The sequence below is a fragment of the Ornithorhynchus anatinus genome, chromosome 2, assembly GCF_004115215.2.
Source record: "Ornithorhynchus anatinus isolate Pmale09 chromosome 2, mOrnAna1.pri.v4, whole genome shotgun sequence".
In the NCBI taxonomy this organism is placed as follows: Eukaryota; Metazoa; Chordata; class Mammalia; order Monotremata; family Ornithorhynchidae; genus Ornithorhynchus; species Ornithorhynchus anatinus.
Window position 1 is genome coordinate 119,852,756 of NC_041729.1, and position 21,296 is coordinate 119,874,051.

A 21,296-nucleotide genomic window follows, 5' to 3' on the forward strand; every position below is an offset into this window, starting at 1 on the left:
ATTGAGGCAGGGGTCAATGATAAAATAGATAAGCTCAAGGTAGAGTGAGTAGGTTGACAGAAGTGAATTTGAAAGTGTTTAATACATTGATCGACATTGAATGATTCCACAAAGCATAAATGAGGAAATAACTGGATACCATATGAACAGACCTGTTCGCAGGACCTGGTGGAGCAGCTACTGGCACTCAAGTGCCAGGAAAGGGAAAGAGAAAAGGCCAGCTTTACGATGCGAAATAAAGGCAGACATCACCCAGGACGTAGCGTCTTTGGTTGCTAGAAATATAGTGCAAACCACAGGAATTCACCCCCTTTGCCTTTTGGGAAATATGGCCAAAAGTCCTGCCAAATTATCAGTTCTTCCCTCATAGCATCTCCCACATGTGCCCCTCAACTCAAACATCTGTTTTTTGGTACAAGATTATGTCATGGCTAGACTTTTGTGCTCACTGGTCCTACCTTCAATGTGGTTTCTCTTTAATCAATATAACATGCTGCTATATTACTGTATGGATTATCTTCCCAAAGCATTGCTCACATCTTTCTGCCTTTCAGAATCCTCCATTGGTTCCCTGTGTCCCTCTGCATCAAGCAAAAACTCCTCAGAATTTTTTTAATGGTATTTGATAAGCACGTACTATGTGCCAGGCATTGTACTAAGTGACGGGGTAGATACAGGTTTATCAGGTTGGACACAGTCCATGTCCCACATGGGGCTCACATTCTTTATGAGATGAGTTAACTGAGGCACAGAGAAGTCTCTTGCCCAAGATCACCCAGCAGACAAGTGGTGGAGTCAGAATTATTCATTCAGTCATATTTATTAGGACCTAGGTCCTTCTAACTCCCAGGTCTGTGCATTATCCACTAGGCCATCCTGCTTCACAGGCTTCAAGGCTCTCCTCCAATTTACCTGACCTTACGTATGTGCTGTCTTCACCTGCTGTACCCTAACCCTTCATCCACCAAGCTAGCCTTTTAAGGTTAGCTAACCTCGCTTTCAACTCATCCACCTCAGTCGTCTTGATTTCTCCACCCCCCTGGATTGAAATAATTAATAGTAGTATTTGTTAAGTGCTTACTATTTGCCAGGCACTATTCTAAGCACTGGGATGGGTACAAGCAAATTGGGTTGGACACAGTCCCTGATCCACATGGTGCTCACAATCTTAACCCCTGTTTTACAGAATGAGGTAACTGAGGCACAGATAAGTTAAGTGACTTGCCCAGGGTACACAGCAGAGAAGTGGCGGAGCTGGGATTAGAACCTAGGTGAACCCCGTGGGGGACATGGACTTTGTCCAACACGATTAGCATGCATCTATCTCAGTGCTAAATATAGGGCCTGGCACTTAATAAATGCTTAACAAATACCATTTTTTAAAAAAAGGATTAAAAGAACACTGGGGGAGCAAGTTGGGTGTGTGGTGCTGAGCTGTATGAAAGTCTTGAGCTTCTTCCCTTTTTTTGTTTCATAGATCCAAGTCCAATGGTCTGGGCCTTGTCCTAGGTTCTGGCAGCAATAGTAAACAAAACAAATGGATAATGTATTTATCTTGAAAATGAATAGGCGTATTGTATGTGAACCTGTTTGATAAATTTACGCTGCAGTTGTTTGAAGACAGTGTGGCAGTGCTTGCATTCTAACATTTGCAATTGGAAGGATGAAGAGTGAAGTTCCTGGCTCTTATGATAGACCAGCGGAGGTTTACAGAGGGGAAGACAGGAGTTCCTTCCTCCCCATCACAGGTTCTTCCTTAACTGAAGAAATGTTGCACACTTTCAAAGATGTCACCATTATCACCATCTTCAAGCAGAAAGAAGAAATAGCTCACTGGAAATTATGCAGGATCTCACTATTCTGCACTGCTGGCAAGATCCTGGCTTGAGTCCTCAAATACTGAGAAACATCCTCAGTGATATGCCCCTGAAATTAAAGGGGGCTTCATATGGCAGTGAAACACAGCAGACTTCAATTTTACTGTATGTCAGATACAGAAGAAATAATTATGATTTGTGTTAAGCACTTACTATGTGCCAGGCATTGTTCTAAGCACTGGGATAGATGCAAGGTAATCAGGTTGGACACAGTCCCTGTCCCTCATTGGGCTCACAGTCTTAATCCCCATTTTACAGATGAGGTAACTGAGGCACAGAGAAGTTAAGTGGCTTGCCCAAGGTCACACAGCAGAGAAGTGGTAGAACAGAAATGCAGAGAACTCCCCCAAAACATCTGTTGACAGTACAAAACAACTTTCTTTTCTGTGAGTAGATCTTTGTAGCTTACATATTTTTAAAAGGAAATTTTACTGGCTTCTCCAAAATACCGGAAACCATTCAATCAATGTTATTTTCAATCATTGCTATTTGTTGAGTGCTTACTGTGTGCAGAGCAGTATACTAAGCAGTGTACATTGGAGAGTACAGTTCAAAAGAATTACTTGACATTCCCTGTCCACCAGGACCTGACAGTCTAAAGGGGGAGATAGCCATAATTTATTTAATATCTATGTCTGTAACTGCAGTGTGGCCGAGGGTGGGGTAACATACAGTGGGCAGGTGATGCAGATGGGAGAGGAAATAGGGAAAATGAGGGTTAATTATCTATATTTGCTAGTTACAACATTTTTCTGTGGTTCAAGGGAGGTACTCTGTGAGATAACAATGATCAGCTTAAAAATTTTCTCCCTTCAATTCACCACAAGCAAAATACAATTAAATTTGAAGGAAAGAATTAGTAAAAGTACAGTGCAAATCAAGTTTATCGAAGACAAGATAGAAGACATTTCTTGGTAAATGAGGCCATTTATTTCTGTTGAGAACTCTCCCTATTTTACACCAGAAGAGGGTGTACTTCATTTCCCTAACCTTCACAAACCATAAAGAGAAATCAGAGTCTTCATGGAAAACTTTCAAAACTAACTGGGGAAGAAATCCTTTAAAACTCCAGAATGTCCTCTCAATCTTTTACAGAGCACTATCAATGAAGAGCTTGAACCACACACTTCTAATACCCATTGACAGTCCACTTTTGATCACAGACCAACTTTTCACTCCTTTGAGTTCTTTGATCTATTGTTACTTTCTGAAAATAATGTACTGGCATGCTTTTCAAAAGTGCCTCAGTTCTTTATGTCACAGTCCTGTTAACAGTATTTTCTTTTTAAAAGTGGATGTATCGAATTGCCCCTGATGACTATTGTTTTATGTAACACTTGAGTGTGTTTGTATTTATTTGAATTTGAGATGATAGAACATTGAAAGTAATCATTAAAGAAGTTATAGTAATTCTGAAAGCTACAAGTAAGAATATACTCTTTTTATCGACCCTGCTTTGTTTTTACAGCTCGAAGGACCGTGTGTTTTGCAAATTCAAAAAATCCGCAATGTTGCTGCCCCAAAAGATAATGAAGAATCTCAGGCTGCACCCAGAATGCTCCGTTTGCAGATGACTGATGGCCATATTAACTGCATGGCAATAGAAATGAATTTCATGTCAAAAATAAGGTGAATAGCATCTGTATTTTGTTTGTTTTTACAGTCCTTTTCAAGGTGGTGTTAAAAAATGCCTCTCACATTACTTGTCACTAAACATTTGTGCTAAACAAAGTAAAATTATTTTTTTCCTTTTGTTTTTGTTAGCCATTTTAGACTAATCCTATAGCTTTAGGAGACATATAGGGGACATATATCCCATTGCTAGATGCATAATGGATGGGAATAGTGGAAAAATGATGTTTGTTTCATTCATTCATTCATTCATTCAATAGTATTTATTGAGCGCTTACTATGTGCAGAGCACTGTACTAAGTGCTTGGAATGTACAATTCGGCAACAGATAGAAATAATCCCTGCCCATTGACGGGCTTACAGTCTAATCGGGGGAGAGAGAAAGACAAAAACAATAGCAATAAATAAAATCAAGGGGGTGTACATCTCATTAAAATAATAGCAGTAAATAGAATCAAGGGGATGTACATCTCATTAATGAAATAAATAGGGTAATAAAAATATATACAAATAAGCAGACAAGCACAGTGCTGAGGGGAGGGGAAGGGAGTGGGGAGGAGCAGAGGGAAAGGGGGGGAAGGGGGCTTAGCTGAGGGGAGGTGAAGTGGGGGTAGAGAGGCAGCAGAGGGAAAAGGAGAAGCTCAGTCTGGGAAGGCCTCTTGGAAGGAGTGAGTTCTCAGGGCTTTGAAGAGGGGAAGAGAATTAGTTTGGCGGAGGTGAGGAGGTGAGTATTCCAGGACAGCGGGAGGACGTGGCCCGGGCGGGATAGGTGAGAACGGGGGATGGTCAGGAGGTGGGCGGCAGAGGAACGGAGCCTACGGGGTGGGCAGTACATAGAAGGGAGGAGAAGTAGGAAGGGGCAAGGTGATGGAGAGTCTTGTAGCCTAGAGTGAGAAGTTTTTGTTTCGTGCAGAGGTTGATAGGCAACCACTAGAGGTTTTTAAGAAGGGGAGTGACATGCCCAGAGCGTTTCTGCAGGAAGATGAGCCGGGCAACAAAATGAAGAGTAGACTGGAGCGGGGAGAGACAGGAGGAAGGGAGATCAGAGAGAAGGCTGACACAATAATCCAGCTGGGATATTATGAGAGCCTGTACCAATAAGATAGTCATTTGGGTGGAGATGAAAGGGCATATCTTGGCGATATTATAAAGGTAAGATGGATTGGATGTGTGGGGTGAATGAGAGAGCTGAGTCAAAGATGACACCAAGGTTGCGGGCCTGAGAGACGGGAAGGATGGTCGTACCATCTACAGTGATAGGGAAGTCAGGAAGAGGACAGGGCTTGGAAGAGAAGATAAGGAGTTCAGTTTTGGACATGTTGAGTTTTAGGTGGCGGGCAAACATCCAGGTAGAGACGTCGTGGAGACAGGAGGAGATACGAGCCTGAAGGGAGGGGGAGAGGACAGGGGCAGAGATGTAGATTTGTGTGTCATCTGCATAGAGATGATAGTTGAAGCCATGAACGCGAATGAGTTCACCGAAGGAGTGAGTGTAGATGGAGAACAGAAGAGGGCCAAGAACTGACCCTTGAGGAACTCCTACAGTTAGGGGATGGGAAGGGAAGGAGAAGCCTGCAAAGGAGACCGAGAATGAAAGGCCAAGGAGAACCAGGAGAGTACGGAGTCTGTGAAGCCAAGGTGAAATAAGGTGTGGAGGAGAAGGGGATGGTCGACAGTGTCAAAGGCAGCTGAGAGGTCGAGGAGGATTAGGATAGAGTAGGAGCCATTGGATTTGGCAAGAAGGAGGTCATGGGTGACCTTTGAGAAAACAGTCTCGGTAGAGTGGAGGGAACGGAAGCCAGATTGGATGGGGTCCAGGAGAGAAAGGGAGTTAAGGAATTCTAGGAAGCGAGTGTAGACAACTCGTTCTAGGAGCTTGGAAAGGAAGGATAGGGCAATAACTGAAAGGGGAAGTGGGGTCGAGAAAGGGTTTTTTTAGGATGGGGGAGACATGGGCATTTTTGAAGGCAGAGGGGAAGAAGCCATTGGAGAGTGAGCAGCTAAAGGTAGAATTTAAGGAAGGGAGGAGTGAAGGGGCGATGGTTTTTATAAGGTGAGAGGGAATGAGGTTCAAAGCACAGAAAGAGGGGGTGGCACTTGTGAGGAGGAAGGGGATCTCCTCTGAAGATACTGCAGGGAAAGATGGGAAAGTAGGGGAGAGGGTTGGTGGGGGGAGGGGAAGCAGAAGAGGGAGGGGTGACTTTGGGGAGCTCAGACCTGGTTGTGTTAATTTTTGTGATGAAGTAGGTGGCCAGATCATTGGGGGTGAAGGATGGGAGAGGGGCAGGAACAGGGGGCCTGAGGAGAGAATTAAAGGTCCGGAACAATTGGCGGGGGTGACGGGCATGGGTGTCAATGAGGGAAGAAAAGAAGTTTTTCCTGGCAGAGGAGAGGGCAGAGTTAAGGCATGAAAGGATAAAATTTGAAATGGATATGATTGGCTTGGTGATTGGACCTTTGCCAGCAGCGCTCTGCAGCTTGAGCATAGGAGTGTAGGAGGCGGACAGAGGTAGTGACCCAGGGCTGTGGGTTAGTGGAGCAAGAGCGGTAGAGGAAAAAGGGAGTGAGAGAGTTGAGATGAGTAGAGAGGGTGGAGTTGAGAGCGGTAACCTGATCGAGAGTGGGAAGAGAAGTCGGGGGCAAGGTGGGGAGAGATGCTTTTGGAGAGATGGATGGGATCAAGAGAGCAGAGGTCTCTGTGGGGGAGTTTCCCCTCCCTTATTCCTAATTTGTTGTAAAATTAGAAATTTAATATGTCCTGGTGTGTTAAGGAGTTTGCTTTTTCATATTTATAGAATTACAAGGTTGTCAAAACAGATAATCCTGAGTGGATAAATTTAAAAAACAAAACAGAAACTGGATCAAAATCTCTGTTCCACTATTGTACAGTTTTCTGTAACTGAATGTTTCCACAAAAAGATGACAACAAATGGACTTTTTGGTGGATTTCACATTTTTTAAAATGCTCTAATATTTTACTTAAAGTTTAGAGTTGGTGTTTAAACCTTAAAAAATAAGGAGCTGCAGTTTGAACCTGAGCCTGATGGTGAACTATTACCATAAAAAAGAAAATTCTAATTCTAATTCTAAAGTATTTTTGGAACTGTTTTTTTTCTGTGTGTATATTCAGCTTTCCCTTCTTAAATGGTTTAGGTTTTCCAGACATATTTATGATTAGCAGACTGCAGTTAATAACACTGGAGGCATATGGGAAAAAGGGAGCTAGGGACCCTGCCGTTCTGGGAGGAATTCAATGTTTGTAACAAAAAAATTGGAAGCATTTTGAAACAGCCGATTATGTTAAATGGAAGTTTCATTAATTTATGTAATGGATATTTTACTAATTATTTCAAGCTTGCTGTAACCATAAGATCAGCGTTTCGAACCTGGCATTCTGATTGAATGTTTTTTCATGTTTTTACTGTCAGTCATTCAATAGTATTAAATGAGAAACACTGTAACTGTTACAATATGTTCCTTGGGTAATGTTAATGAACTGTTGACAAGTGTGACATCAAAAAACACCATGCAATTAAAGAGACCAGTGCAGTACTATGTCAAATAGCAATTATTAAATGCTTACTGGGTACACAGCACACTCAGTACTACGTACTGCATATAGTATCTCTACCCTGCCCCATACCCCACTGTATCCACAGTGGCCTTGTATCCACAAAACAGATTTTTTACCAGCCCAACTTTGCAACCAATACCAGCTGTTTGGGCCAGGTCAATTATATGGGTGAGCTGTCCTACTCTCCCTACACCTGTCCTTAGGGTAGATGGGTGCTGGCCAGGGCTGAAACTGGAGGGGATGAGCAAGATGTGAAGCCTGAAGGGTTTAAAATGGGGAAAGAAACAGGAAACGTCAGGCAGGACGTGCCACATCACAGTCCTAGACCCAACTGAATCCAAGCATCATGATGGTGGCATGGGCTGCTTATAAGACCTGATTGATGATTCTGCTGTTGGTACCCAACCTAGCCCACAATTTGCATCGGTAGCTGCAGATATCTCCTGGCAGGGTAAGATAGGATTAGCAGTGTAGCTCAGTGCAAAGAGCATGAGTTTGGGAGTCAGAGGTCGCGGGCTTGGGAGTCAGAAGTCATGGGTTCTAATCCCGGCTCCACCACTTGTATGCTGTGTGATCTTGGGCAAGCCACTTAGCTTTTCCGTGCCTCAGTTACCTCATCTGGAAAATGGGGATTAAGACTGTGAGCCCCCCATGTGGGACAACCTGATTACCTCGTTTCTACCAGTGCTTAGAGCAGTGTTTGGCACAGAGTAAATACTTAACAAATGCCAAAATTATTATTATTATTGTTATTATTATTAGAAAGGGTGGGTATGCAGAACTGTAGCTGAGGTTAGTGAGTGAGAGCCCAGCCACCTGAAGTGTTAGGTATTTTGTGCCCAGTCATTCATTCAATTGTATTTATTGAGCACTTACTTTGTGCAGAGCACTGTATCTGGAATGTACAACTGGTTACTTAAAACTGTCTGGTAGCCACGGTACCAAATAGTGGGTCCTTAAAACCATCTCAAAAAAAACAAAACAAAACATGGTTGTTAAGAAAAATCTGTATACCCGGAAAGACACCCTCTAACTTCCACACACTGTTTCTCCTGTTAGGGTGGCATTTTCGAAGATTGCCACCATTCTGTGGCAGAGACCACTACAAATCCTTTGCTCTGTTAGGTATATGTTGCAGTAGTAGTAGGATAGCTGTGATTTTGAGCTAAACTGTATTGTCTCCTGTGGAGAAGCCATAAAAGATATGTGTTTCTCCATAAAGAACATTTTTCAACATCTTTGATGTTGAAATTAAGTATGCTTATTACCTGATTTTCTCTGCATTTTCATTATTTAATTTTTGAGGGGATAAAAAAACTTGAAAAGTCCCTACAACTAATAATAATGTTGGTATTTTTTAAGTGCTTACTATGTGCAGAGCACTGTTCTAAGCACTGGGGGAGATACAGGGTAATCAGGTTGTCCCACTTGAGGCTCACAGTTAATCCCCATTTTACAGATGAGGTAACTGAGGCACAGAGAAGTGACTTGCCCAAAGTCACACAGCTGACGAGTGGCAGAGCCAGGATTCGAACCCATGACCTCTGGCTCCCAAGCCTAGGCTCTTTCCACTGAGCCACGCTGCTTCCCTGTATCTAATCCAATTATACCAGAAAGTTAAGGGATTATGAATTTCTTTGGGCTTTATGGGTTGAACCCTGAGGTTTTTTTTCCCATGATTTTCGTGGAAAAAAAGTGTGTACCTGTAAAGCAATGTGGCATCACTCTTCTTTAGTTTTGTTATGATATTAATTGCCACCTGGAACTTGGTGTTTTAGGTTGTGCTTCACTTATGTTTTAGTGTTTAGGGGGATATGTTGAGTTGTCTATGAGAGTATATATGTAAGTGTTTTTTGTTTATTTTTTAATGGTGTTTGTTAAGGACTTACGATGTGCCAGGCAGTGTACTTGGGGTAGATACGAGCTAATCAGGTTGGACGCAGCCCCACATGGGGTTTACTCCCAATTTATAGGTGAGGTAACTGAGGCCCAGAGAATGAAGTGACTTGTCCAAGGTCACAGAGCAGACATATAATAATAATAATGTTGGTATTTGTTAAGCGCTTACTATGTGCCGAGCACTGTTCTAAGCGCTGGGGTAGACATAGGGGGATCAGGTTGTCCCACGTGGGGCTCACAGTCTTAATCCCCATTTTACAGATGAGGGAACTGAGGCACAATGAAGTTAAGTGACTTGCCCACAGTCACACAGCCGACAAGTGGCAGAGCTGGGATTCGAACTCATGAGCCATGACTCCAAAGCCCGTGCTCTTTCCACTGAGCCACGCTGCTTCTCATATGATATGAGATATGATGGAGCTGGGATTAGAACCCAGGTCCTTCTAACTACCAGGCTCTATCCACTAGATAGGTGCTTCTCAAATGGAAAAAAAAACCTGTTGCTCTTTTATCAAAAATATTGTATTTTTTTTTTACTAATTGCCCTTATTAGGCACTGTACTAATCATTGGAGAAACATTAAAGGATATTAATTAAGACAAATTGATGATGATGCTGATAGAGCCTTCCATCATAAATGGTGGACGGACCTTTGGTACCAAGAACCTTTACTGAGGACTGATTAGTACTAGTCATTTGAGCAGTGCCACTCACACTGTCTCAGCCCTGCCTGTCATGTTCCCATCGGAGCAGTGGATGCAACAAATGACTAGGCGGACAGAGACGCAGCACACTGCAAACTGTTGACGAAACTTTAATACACAAAACCCATTTATACCCCAGGTAGCCACAGCTTATTGCTTATGCTATGCAGTAAAGGCATTTGTCAGGGTAGTCATCTTAGAAACTGCCATAGTCTTTGCTGCCCATGTTAGCCAGTTATTTTCAGGATTTTGGGAGGGCCTGCCCACTATGCAGTATGTCTTGGGTCTTGCAGTGGTTTCTCGTATGGTGGCCTAATGTCAGCGAGCATTTCCCTCTGTCTAACCATTTCACTCCCCAGACTTTAGTGAAATGTGACTTGGACATTCCAAATGCAGGGAAACTTTAAACTCAGTGTGGAAAGTAAAACATATAATGTTGTTTGGAGAGCTAATAGAAATATGTCTGCACCCGGTTTTTATACTTCCTCTCATTTTGTGGATTTATTTACTATTTACTATTAAAAGCAGCATGACAGTGGAAGGAACCCAGGCTTGGGAGTCAGAGGTCATTGGTTCTAATCCCGGCTCCACCACTTATCAGCTGTGTGACTTTGAGCAAGTCACTCAACTTCTCTGGGCCTCAGATACCTCATCTGTAAAATGGGGATTAAGACTGTGAGCCCCACATGGGACAATCTGATTACCTTGTATCTACCCCAGGGCTTAGAACAGTGCTTGGCACATACTAAGCACTTAACAAATGCCATCATTTAGAGAAGCAGAGTGGCTTAGTGGAAAGAGCAGGGGCTTGCAAGTTATAGATCATGGGTTCTAATCTAGGCTTCGCCATTTGTCTGCTGGGTGACTGGGCAAGTCACTTCACTTCTCTGGGCCTCAGTTCCCTCATCTGTAAAATGGGGATTATGACTGTGAGCCCCGCATGGGACACCCTGATGACCTTGTATCTCCCCCAGCACTTAGAACAGTGCTTGGCACATAGTAAGCGCTGCTTGGCACATAGTAAGCGCTGCTTGGCACATAGTAAGTGCTTAACAAACACCAACATTATTATTAAAAATCTCGTAGTTTTCTCTCCCCTTTGTGCATCCCCATACACTCATTTATATAACACATAAACACCCCTTCTGAATGCATCCAAGGGAGTGTTCACATCAATGGGGAAGGACATTCACTGAAACATGCATAATTGCCAGTACTATTGGCAAAACTATCTCTGGAGCCAACAGAGTAAATGATTTACTGGTCTCTGCTCTTTCTGTAATCCACCTATCCTCCTCTAACTCTGTGATGGAAAGGGACAAGGTTAAGCCATCCCTGTGGCTGCTTCTCTGTCCTCAGGAAGCTGCATGCCTACTTAGAAGAGTAGAGGAGGTAAGTCAAGCAACCTTCCTTGTTTCTTACCACCCACCCTAATAGATAGGAATTAAGCAGATAGGCTATGTTGGGGTAAGAATGAAGGCCCTCAGCCAGCTCACAGATGTATTGTACAGCCTTCAGCCATTCTACAAAAATAAATTCACCATTCCTGTTCTGGCAAGATAATAAGTAGGAGCAAGAGAAATGGAGCAGGGGACGGAGCTGCTCACAGTGCTACTACCAACAGAGCTCTTGGTTTTGGAAGCAACAGAGAAAAGGAGGACAGTTTAAATCCAAGACCTTGCAGCCTTTGGGACTTGTGGTAGAGTTGGAACAAGGCAGGGCAAGGAGCAGCAACAGCTATAGTAAGGGCATGCCAAATCTGTTCTTTTCTCCCACCGAGACCTCTGATCTTTTGACCCATCCAATTTACTCAAGTCATTATGCCCCATTTAGCCTCCATCCCCAAACTACCTTCCCTTGACACCCTCAACACCAACCTTTCTACTGAACTCAATGCACTTGCTCCCCTACCCCTTTGTCGATCTTATTTCACTAACCCCTAGCTCTGGATCACCTCCATAATCCACTCTCTTCACTCCTGTGTGTGAGTCACACAGCGCTGCTGGAAGAAATCTAGATAACAGGCCAACCTTGTCCACCTCAAGTTCATCCTTGTGTACTTTAACTCTGCCCTCTCCTCTGCCCCACAAAATTATTTCTCTATCCTTATTGACACCCATGCCCATTGCCCTATCCAGTTGTTCCAGATGTTTAACTCCCTCCTCAAACCCACTATCCCCCCTCCTCCCTCATCCCTTGCCCCTAATGATCTGACTACCTAATTGATTGAGAAAATTGAAGCTATCAGCATGATTTCCATAAAATCTCTCCTGCCCCTCTTTAGTCCCTCCCTCCTCCTGCCCCTTCTTCAACTCTCCCATCCTTCCCAGCAGTATCTCAAGAGGACATCTCCTGCCTTCTCTCAAAATTACCACCTCCACTCCTGTGCATCCTACCCCACCCCATCACATCTTATCAAAACACTTGCCCCCTTCCTTCTTCCCTTCCTGACCACCATCTTCAACTGTTCGCTCTCCAATGGCTTCTTCCCCACTGCTTTCAAATATGCCCATGTTTTCCCATTCTTAAAAAAAAAAAAGCCTCTTTGACTCCCTCTAGTTACGGCCACATCTTCCTCTTACCATTCCTCTCCATACTTCTGAGCGAGTTGCCTACACCAACTGTCCCTGTCACTGCAAAGAAACCTCCCTCTCAAAGGTCACCAATGATCTCCTTTTTGCCAAGTCCAGTGCTTCTATCTTAATCCTCCTTGACCTCTTAGCTGCCATCGACACTGTTGACCATCTCCTTCTGAAAATAATATCCAACCTCAGTTTCACTGATACTGTCCCCTCCTGGCCCTCCTCCTATCTCTCTGGCCACTCATTCTTTGTCTTTTTTGTGGGCTCCTCCTCTCCCTCCTATCCCTTAATTGTGGTTGTCCCTCAAGGTTCAGTTCTCATCTCCTTTTATTCTCCATCTACACCCACTCCGTTGGAGAACTCATTGGCACCTTGACTTCAACTACCACCTCTAAGTGGATGATTTCCGAATCTCTATTCCCAGCCCTGATTTTTTTTCCCTCTTTGTAGTCTCACATTTCCTCCTGCCTTTAAGACATTCATTCATTCATTCATTCAATTGTATTTACTGAGCGCTTACTGTGTGCTAAGCACTGTATTACATGCTTGGAATGTACAATTCGGCAACAGACATTTCTATTTCGATGTCCTGCCATCACCTCATGTAGGAAACAGAACTCGTTATCTTCCCACCCAAACCCTGTCGTCCCTCTCACTTTCCCTCACTGTAGACAGCACCGCCATCCTTCCTGTCTTACAAGGTCGTAACCCTGAAGGTATCCTCAACTCTTCTCTTTCATTCAGCCCACATATTCAGTCTATCACTAAACCTTCACAGTATTGGTAAAATCCATCCTTTCCTCTCCATCCAGACTGCTACCACGTTAATCCAAGCATTTATTGTATCCCATCTTGAGTACTATGTCAGCCTTCTTGCTGACTTCCCTGCCTTCTCTCTCCCCCCAGTCCAGAAAGTACTTCACTCTGCTGTCCAGATCACTTTTCTACAAAAATGTTCAGCCCATGTTTCTCCACTCCTCAAGAACTTCCAGTGATTGCCTCTCCACTTCTGCATTAGACAGAAACTCCTTACCATTAGCTTTAGAGCACTCAGCCACCTTGTCTCCTCCTACCTCATCTTGCTACTCTCCTACTATAACCCAGCCCTCACACTTCACTCCTCTAATGCCAGCAGCGTGGCTCAGTGGAAAGAGCCCGGGCTTGGGAGTCAGAGGTCATGGATCTGCCACTTGTCAGCTGTGTGGCTGTGGGCAAGTCACTTAGCTTCTCTGTGCCTCAGTTACCTCATTTGTAAAATGAGGATTAACTGTGAGCCTCACGTGGTACAACTTGATTACCCAGTGTCTACCCCAGTGCTTAGAGCAGGGCTCTGCACATAGTAAGCGCTTAACAAATACCAACATTATTATTATTACTCACTGTACGTAGATTTCATCTATCTCGTCGCTAAAGTCTCACCTCCCTTCTCATATCTGACAATTACTCTTCCCACTTTCAAAGGCTTACTGAAAGCACATCTCCTCCAAGAGGCCTTTCCTGGCTAAGCCCTCATTTCCTCTTTTCCCACTCCCTTCTGTGTTGCTTAGCCTCACAACACTTATGTTGTTGAACTGTGAGCCTCACGTGGGACAACCTTGTCTGCCTGTCTCCCCCGATTAGACTGTAAGCCCGTCAAAGGGCAGGGACTGTCTCTATCTGTTGCCCATTTGTACATTCCAAGCGCTTAGTACGGTGCTCTGCACATAGTAAGAGCTCAATAAATACTATTGAATGAATGAATGAGTGAACCTGATTAACCTGTATCTACCCCAGCTGTTAGAACAGTGCTCTGCACATAGTAAGTGCTTAACAAATACCAACATTATTATTATTATGTACATATCCATAATTTATAATAATGTCTGTCTCCCCTTTAGACTGTAAGCTCATTGTGGGGAGGGTGTGTGTCTGTTATTGTTGTGTTGTACTTTCTCAAACACTTAGTACAGTCCCCTACACACTCACTGTAAGCGCTCAATAAATATAGTTAATTGATTAAATGATTGAATAGGGATAGGGGCACAGGAGCAACTGTGGTGCCAGTGGTAATGGGGAAAAAGGAGATGCTGTTTCTTCTCAGGGAAGGTTGGGAGTTGTTGTGGTTGCTATTGATGTTGCTTCCTTATTAGCTCTGGGAATAGGAACCAGCATAGTTTCCTTAAATGGTGGAAACTGCCCTATTGCCTTACCTTTCCAGCACTTTTCTGGAAAGTGCCACTACTACTCCACACTACAACATCTTTCCCTCAGGGATGGTGAGAATGGTGGCAATGTACCGTTGCTACCCCACCTCCCAATTGATACCTTGGCTCAGGAAGAGCTTCACTTGAGCTGAGATTCCCCTTAGGATTCCATAAATCTGTCATATGCTGTCGAGTTGTCCCTGCCCCATAACGACTCTGTTGAAAAATATCCCAAGTAATGAGTCAGGCCAGGCCAGCCTTTGATTCATTTTGTTGCAACAAAAGGTCAGTGGCCATTTGGCCAAAGACAAAGAAGTGAGTATGAGCCCATCCTTATATTTCCCTGGTCCCACTTTCCTAGGTGGCGCAGCGCCATGTCCCTCTCTGTAGTCCGATCCTTCCCCTCAAGTTCTTTAGGTTCTTGTGCTGGACTGGCATGTCATGTGCCGCTCCCCTCCGTTTGTTGTTGTCTTCTGTATCCCCTCATTGTACACCAAGCTCCTTCATTATCAGCTCTGGGTCATCCAGAGGCTACTCTATGGCTGAAGAAGTCTTCGTCAAGCTCAAGTGTTGGGTTTCAAGGCTACGGGCTGCAGTCAGTGATTGGTTGCTGCTAAGGTTGCTGATAATTTGGGTCTCAAGGCTTCAGGCGGTGGTTGCTGATAAGGTGGATCCTGGCCTTGCCAGTTGCAGTTTTCCTGGGTGAGAACTCAATGCAAGCTAATCAGTAACGGTAATGCATATACATGAGCAGGGTTAAGGCTTGACCACAACTCCGTGGACACATCTCTTCCAGAATGCTTTAATCTTCATCTGCAGTCGACCTGGTAGTGTATTCATAAAGTTTTCTTGGTAAAAATACGGAAGTGGTTTACCATTGCCTCCTTCCATGCAGTAAACCTGGGTCTCCGCCCTTGACCCTCTCCCATGCCACTGCTGCCCAGCACAGGTGAGTTTTGACTTGTAGCAGATTGCCTTCCACTCGCTAGCCACTGCCCAAGCTAGGAATGGAATGGATATGTCTCTGCTTGACTCTCCCTCCTGTAGTTGAGACTGGTAGAGTACTGGAAACTCGTCAAGCACGATCCTGAGAAGGTATATATCTGTAGATCAGGAAAACACAATTTCACCTCTTTTACTTGTATACTGTTGATGAGCGTTCCAAACATTCTGTTAATTAGCATTTTGAGGCCTCTGGCAGAAAAAAGATATATGGTCTTTGATAGCAGTTTATACTTTTTTACAGTAATTCTTTGAGAAGTATTACAGTTAATATAGATGCTCAATTCTGCAAGATTATTGTTAAGCAAAATAACTTTCGGGACTTCCTGTGCGTGAAAATCTACTTTTATAAAAGGGTTTATCTTTGTTGTGAATAACAGCAACTCTAATAAAAATGTAGAAATGTATTTGAAGCACTACCAGCATAACTTATAATTTTTTTTTAATTTGGAAGGGACAATAAAATTTGGGTGTTTTTGTTTCTGATTTATTTCTTTATTTTTTAGCCTGAACACTCCACCTGGAACCAAAATTAAGCTGTCAGGAATTGTTGAGGTGAAAAATGGATTTCTGCTTTTGAATGACTCAAACACCATTGTTCTTGGAGGTGAAGTGGAACATCTTATAGAAAAGTGGGAGTTGCAGAGAGTGAGTTTCACCCATACAGGGTGTTTTAAATTCATTACTATAACTGAAATTGAGAAAAATGTTGTAATGCTTATTTAGCAGATGTGAACAGTGAAACTACAAAATTTTGTCACAGAAAATAATAATATTTCTAATTTAATAGCACGACAGCCTTTCTCTAAGAGTATGGTCAATCTTTTATGTTCATACAGTTAACTAGGCAGTTTGCTTCTTTAGGTTATAGCTTAAAAAGTAGAATGTTTTGTCTGTACAAGTTTTGTCTGTAATGCACAGTCTTCTAGCTAAAGCAGTGCGGTCAGTGTTTGTCACTGCTAAGTCAGACTGAATTTTGTTGTATTAAAGTGGTAAATTTAAGTATCAGGATTTTTGTGTTGTTAGGGGTACTGACTTCATTTGTGCATTCATTCATTCAGTTGTATTTATTGAGCTCTTACTATGTACAGAGCATTGTACTAAGCACTTGATGGGAGTGAACTTGTTGTATTGAAGTGGTAAATTTAAGTATCAAGTTTTTCTCTAAGAAAGGGATGGTGACTTGTGCTTGGGAGTGAATTTAGGGTGCAGGATTGAAGAAACAGAATGTTGAGAAAGAACACTGAAGGAGTTAGAGTACTGTAGATAAAGTATTGATGGGACAGGAAGTTGACAGTGTTAGAGGTCAGGGAAAAGGGAGGAAAATAAAAGGAAGGATGGAAATAGAGGGGAAAAGTAGTTGTTAATATTTATTAAATGCTCAATATGTTTCAAGCATGGTGCCTAGTGGTAGGATAGATGCAAGTTTATTGGATCAGACTTAGGCTCACAGTCTTAATAGTTAGGGAGGGAAAGTATCTTATCTCCATTTTGTCTAAGAGAAAGGTTTAATTACTTGTCCAGGATGTTGACAAGATAGAAGAGAAAAGAAATTGGATTCTCACTCTCCCTCCGGTACCTTCTATACAGTTGAGCCAAAGCTGAGCCAGAACTCTTGGTTTGTGTGTGTGTGGCCAAAATGTAGGTGGGGAGAATGAGGGAATAAATGGAGAGATGGAAAAAACCAAGAATTGAAGAGAAGGTATAGGAAAAAGTCAGGGGGAAATAGTGATCAAAAAATACTGTGACTCACGGGTTTCGCTTAGTCAGCTATGTGCTCTGTAATTACCACTTTTATTCTTTTTATTTAATCAATTCCCCCATTTAATTCTTTACTTAAATTCCTGAAAATATGTGATGCTTGAAGAGTCATTTGCTATATCTGGCACCTGCCTATGTGTCCAGATAGTCATGATGGATTATTTTCTGAGGAAGGAAGTCTACTTGTAGAAGAGTTTAAATAGACACCTTAATGTGATCAAGTTTCTTCCAGCTTTTGCAGTCTCTTGTCTATGGTTCCCATAGCAACAAGGGATCCTCAGACCTTTACAATTACTTGAGCAGTTTTTAGGTGGTTGATCGGTACACAGAAACTGAACAGATAGAAATTATAGTCAGAGAACTAGTGTTAATTTGGAAAGTGAGTTTTAAGCCTTTTTACCCAATAGGCAGGGCATAGGAGTACAGTGTGCTTATAGGGAAGCAGCGTGGCTCAGCAGAAAGAGCACGGGCTTGGGAGTCAGAGGTCATGGGTTCTAATTCCAACTCTGCCACTTGTCAGCTGTGTGACCTTGGGCAAGTCACTTAACTTCTTGTGCCTCAGTTACCTCACCTGTAAAATGGGAGTGAAGACTGAGCCGTGCCAGGTGTGTGGGACAACCTGATTACCTTGTATCTACACCAGCTCTTAGAACAGTGCTTGGCACATAGTAAGTGCTTAACAAATACCAACATTATTATTACTATTATTACTGGAGGACACATAAACAAAGTACTGCCAGAGATCTATAGGCGGGTTTTCTAATGAAACCAAAAAGATCATATAATTGCAAAGATCACATGGGAATATCATTTGATGAGTAAAAAATCTTTGGTTGGTGGCAGTCTTGACTTCACAACACTTAATTTGATGTGAATATTCGTTCAATCATTCAATCGTATTTATTGAGCACTTACTATTTGCAGAGCACTGTATTAAGCACTTGTGTGACAACAAACAGTGATATCCATATCACATTGCCAAATTTGTGTCCCTACCTTTTGTTGTGATCATATAATGTTATCGATCAATTTCTTTACTCATCTCTGATTACCTTCATTGAACTAGCTTTACAGTTCTCTTTGACTTCTTGGCTGCCTTACCTTACCCATTCCATTTTCAATCAGTTCCCAGCCAGAATCCTTTTGTATAGGTGTCTGAAAAGAATATTAACTGTATACTTTCCACCAGGTTCTACCTAGATTTCACTAAAGCATTTTAGATCGTATGTACTTTTGGACTTTGGAAACTTTTAGGTCTAGTCCTTTCTCAGCATCCGTGAAATAAGCAGAGCTTTGTGGTACACCATTTCCATCCAGACTATAGTTTGAGCTTGGGACTGTAAAACTACATGCAGACCATTATGATCCATGTAGTAGTAGAGTATAACATATTAGGAGAGCACAAAAACAGTTGTCGCATAGCCTGTAACATGGAGAATATGGTTGGTAGTATGCTAAGTTAATGTAGCCCAAAGACTGTCCATGAAACCTTGATACCTTGAGCTGATTTGTTTCTTTTTTTCCAAATGTACTGTAGTTAGAAATTGTTTAATTAAAGTTGCAAGGTGGGGACATTGAGAGGCAGGAGGAAATAAATATAAGAATATAGATAAAGTGAGAGAGGTCAGAAGACACAAATTGGGAAATCATCTATGTAAAAAAACAGATGAGGGGGAGTATAAAAAGAGAGGCTCAAGAGTTGAGCACTGTGGGACACTGCTGCTTCTTCATCTTCTCTTCATCCTCTGACTGTCAAAGGAGAGAAACAGCAGTTAGAAATGTAGGAAGAAAACTGGGAAAATGCTGTCAGTAAAATCAAAGTCTTTGTGAATTTCTAGGAGGAAAGAGAGAGGGTCATCAGTTTCACAGTTAGCCAACAGGTCAAGGAGAGCTAGGAGATTTTGCCACAGTGAAGTCTTTAGACTCACATTCAATATCATCTTTAGTTGTATAGTCTGTACTCAAGAACTCTGAAATCTATTTATGCGACCATAACCTCCTTACCTGCCTTCTCTCCTGTACACCCTCCCTGCAGATCAGTCCTGTTTCCCCACAGAGACTTACACTCTTTGGACCCACACCAATTTTCTCAAATCATCATGTCCCTATTTAGTCTCTATACTCAAACTACTTTCTTTGATATACAAAAATCATACTTCCAATACCACCTTCTCTACTGAACACAAGTCACTTGCTCCTGAATCCCTTTGCTGCTCTCGTACCAATAACACACAGACCTGGATCACCTCCAGAGTCTACTTCTTTTGCGACTATGCACAAGCTGCTGGTGCAAATCCAGATAGCAGGCCTACTGTCTCCATCACAAATTCATCCTTGTCTGATTTAACTCTTCCCTCTCCTCCACCTGGCTTTTCCACTCCATATTGACTTACATACTCATTGCCCTCACCAGTTGTTTTAGATGTTTAACTCCCGTCTCAAACCCCATGCCCCCTCCTTTGCCATCTCTTGGCTTTGACTGGCGATGTGCCTTATTGAAACAACTGAAGCCCCTTCCTCCTCCTGACTCTTCTTAGACTCTCCCATCTTTCCTAGCAGTATCTTAAGAGGACATCACCCATCTTCTCTCAAAATCTAATCCCTCCATCTGAACCTCTGACCATATCCCTTCGCACCTTATCAAAACAATTGCTCCCTCCCTTCTTCCACCCGTGATCGCCATCTTCAACTGTTCATTCTCCATTGGCTTCTACCCCACTACTTTCAAAGGTGCTCCCTTGATCCCATTACTCCCTCCAGTTATTGCCCCATCCCTCTTCTACCATTCTTCTCCAAACTCCTTGAGGGAGTTGTCTGACCCCTCTGCCACCACTTCCTCTCCTCCAATTCTCTTCTTGACCTCCTCCACTCTGGCTTCCACCCTTTTTACTCCTTGAAAACTGGCTTCTCAAGCATCACCAATGATCTCCTAGCCAAATCAAACATCCTCAGTTCCATCCTAATTCTCCAAACCTCTCAGTTGCCTTCAACACTGAGGACCACCCCCTTTTCATGAACTGAGTTTGTAATCATTAGCTGAGAAGCAGCATGGCTTATTGGAAAGATCATGGGCTTGGGAATCAGAGGACATGAGTTCTAATCCCAGCCCCACCACTTGTCTGTTCTATGACTTGGGCAAGCCACTTAATTTCTCCTTGCCTTAGTTACCTCATCTGTAAAATGGAGATTGACTATGAGCCCCACATGGGACATCCTGATTACCTTATATCTACCCCAGTGCTTAGAACAGTGCTTGGTGCTTGTAAGTGTTTAACAAATACCATTATTATTATTATTATTATTGTTATCATTGTTAATCCCAACCCTGCTCTTGTCTGCTGTGTGACTTTGGGAAAGTCATTTAACTTCTCTATGCCTTAGTTTCCTCATTTGTAAAACGGGGATTAAGTCTGTGAAGCTACATGTAGGACATGGATTGTGTCCAATCTGATTAACTTTATCTATCCCAGTGCTTAGAACAGTACTGGGCATATCTCTTCTTGAATGTCCATCTGAAACCTCAAGCTTAACGTGTCCAAAACAGAACTCATTGTCTTCCCACCCAAATCCTGTCCTCTCCCTGACTATTTCATCACTGCAGACAGCACCACTATCCTTGTCTCACAAACCAGTAACCTTTGCATTATCCTCAACTCATCTCTTTGATTTACCCCACATATTCAGTTTGTCACCAAATCCTGTCAGTTCTACCGTAAAATTGTGAGCATCATGTGGGAAAGGGACTGTGTTGATCCTGATTAGCTTTTATCTACCTTCAGTGCTTAGAACACATAGTAAGCACTTAACAAATACTATTATTATTATTACCTTTACAGCGTTAAAATGCAGCCTCTCTTCTTCAACCAAACGTCTAAGATAATATTCAACCACTAATCATATCTCACCTTGATTACTATAGCACTCTTCTTGCTCACCTCCCTACCTTCGGTCTCTCCCCTCTCCCGGCCATACTTCACTCTGTTGCCAGCATCACTTTGCTAAAACAAAAAATTCAATCCATGTTCCCCTACACCTCAAAAACCTCAATCTACTCAGTTAACAGAAACTCCTTATCAGAGTGC

The 21,296-nt window shown here is 42.7% G+C and overlaps 1 protein-coding gene and 1 non-coding gene across 4 annotated transcripts in view; one reads left to right on the forward strand and one right to left on the reverse strand.

Annotated features, from left to right (window-relative positions):
• Positions 1 to 21,296, forward strand: part of TDRD3 (tudor domain containing 3) — a 207,916-nt gene that overhangs the window by 81,616 nt on the left and 105,004 nt on the right. For all 3 annotated transcript variants that reach the window (XR_005659787.1, XM_029057160.2, XM_029057163.2), the window contains exons 4-5: positions 3,346 to 3,506; positions 15,960 to 16,101. Coding sequence is in view for 2 of the 3 variants with exons in the window: in XM_029057160.2 (XP_028912993.1) it covers positions 3,346 to 3,506; positions 15,960 to 16,101 (303 nt within the window). In the remaining variant the exon portion in view is untranslated. The remainder of the gene's footprint in view (positions 1 to 3,345; positions 3,507 to 15,959; positions 16,102 to 21,296) is intronic.
• Positions 15,411 to 15,548, reverse strand: LOC114809918. The gene has a single exon (XR_003757689.1). It is a non-coding gene; the product is annotated as a small nucleolar RNA SNORA7 (small nucleolar RNA).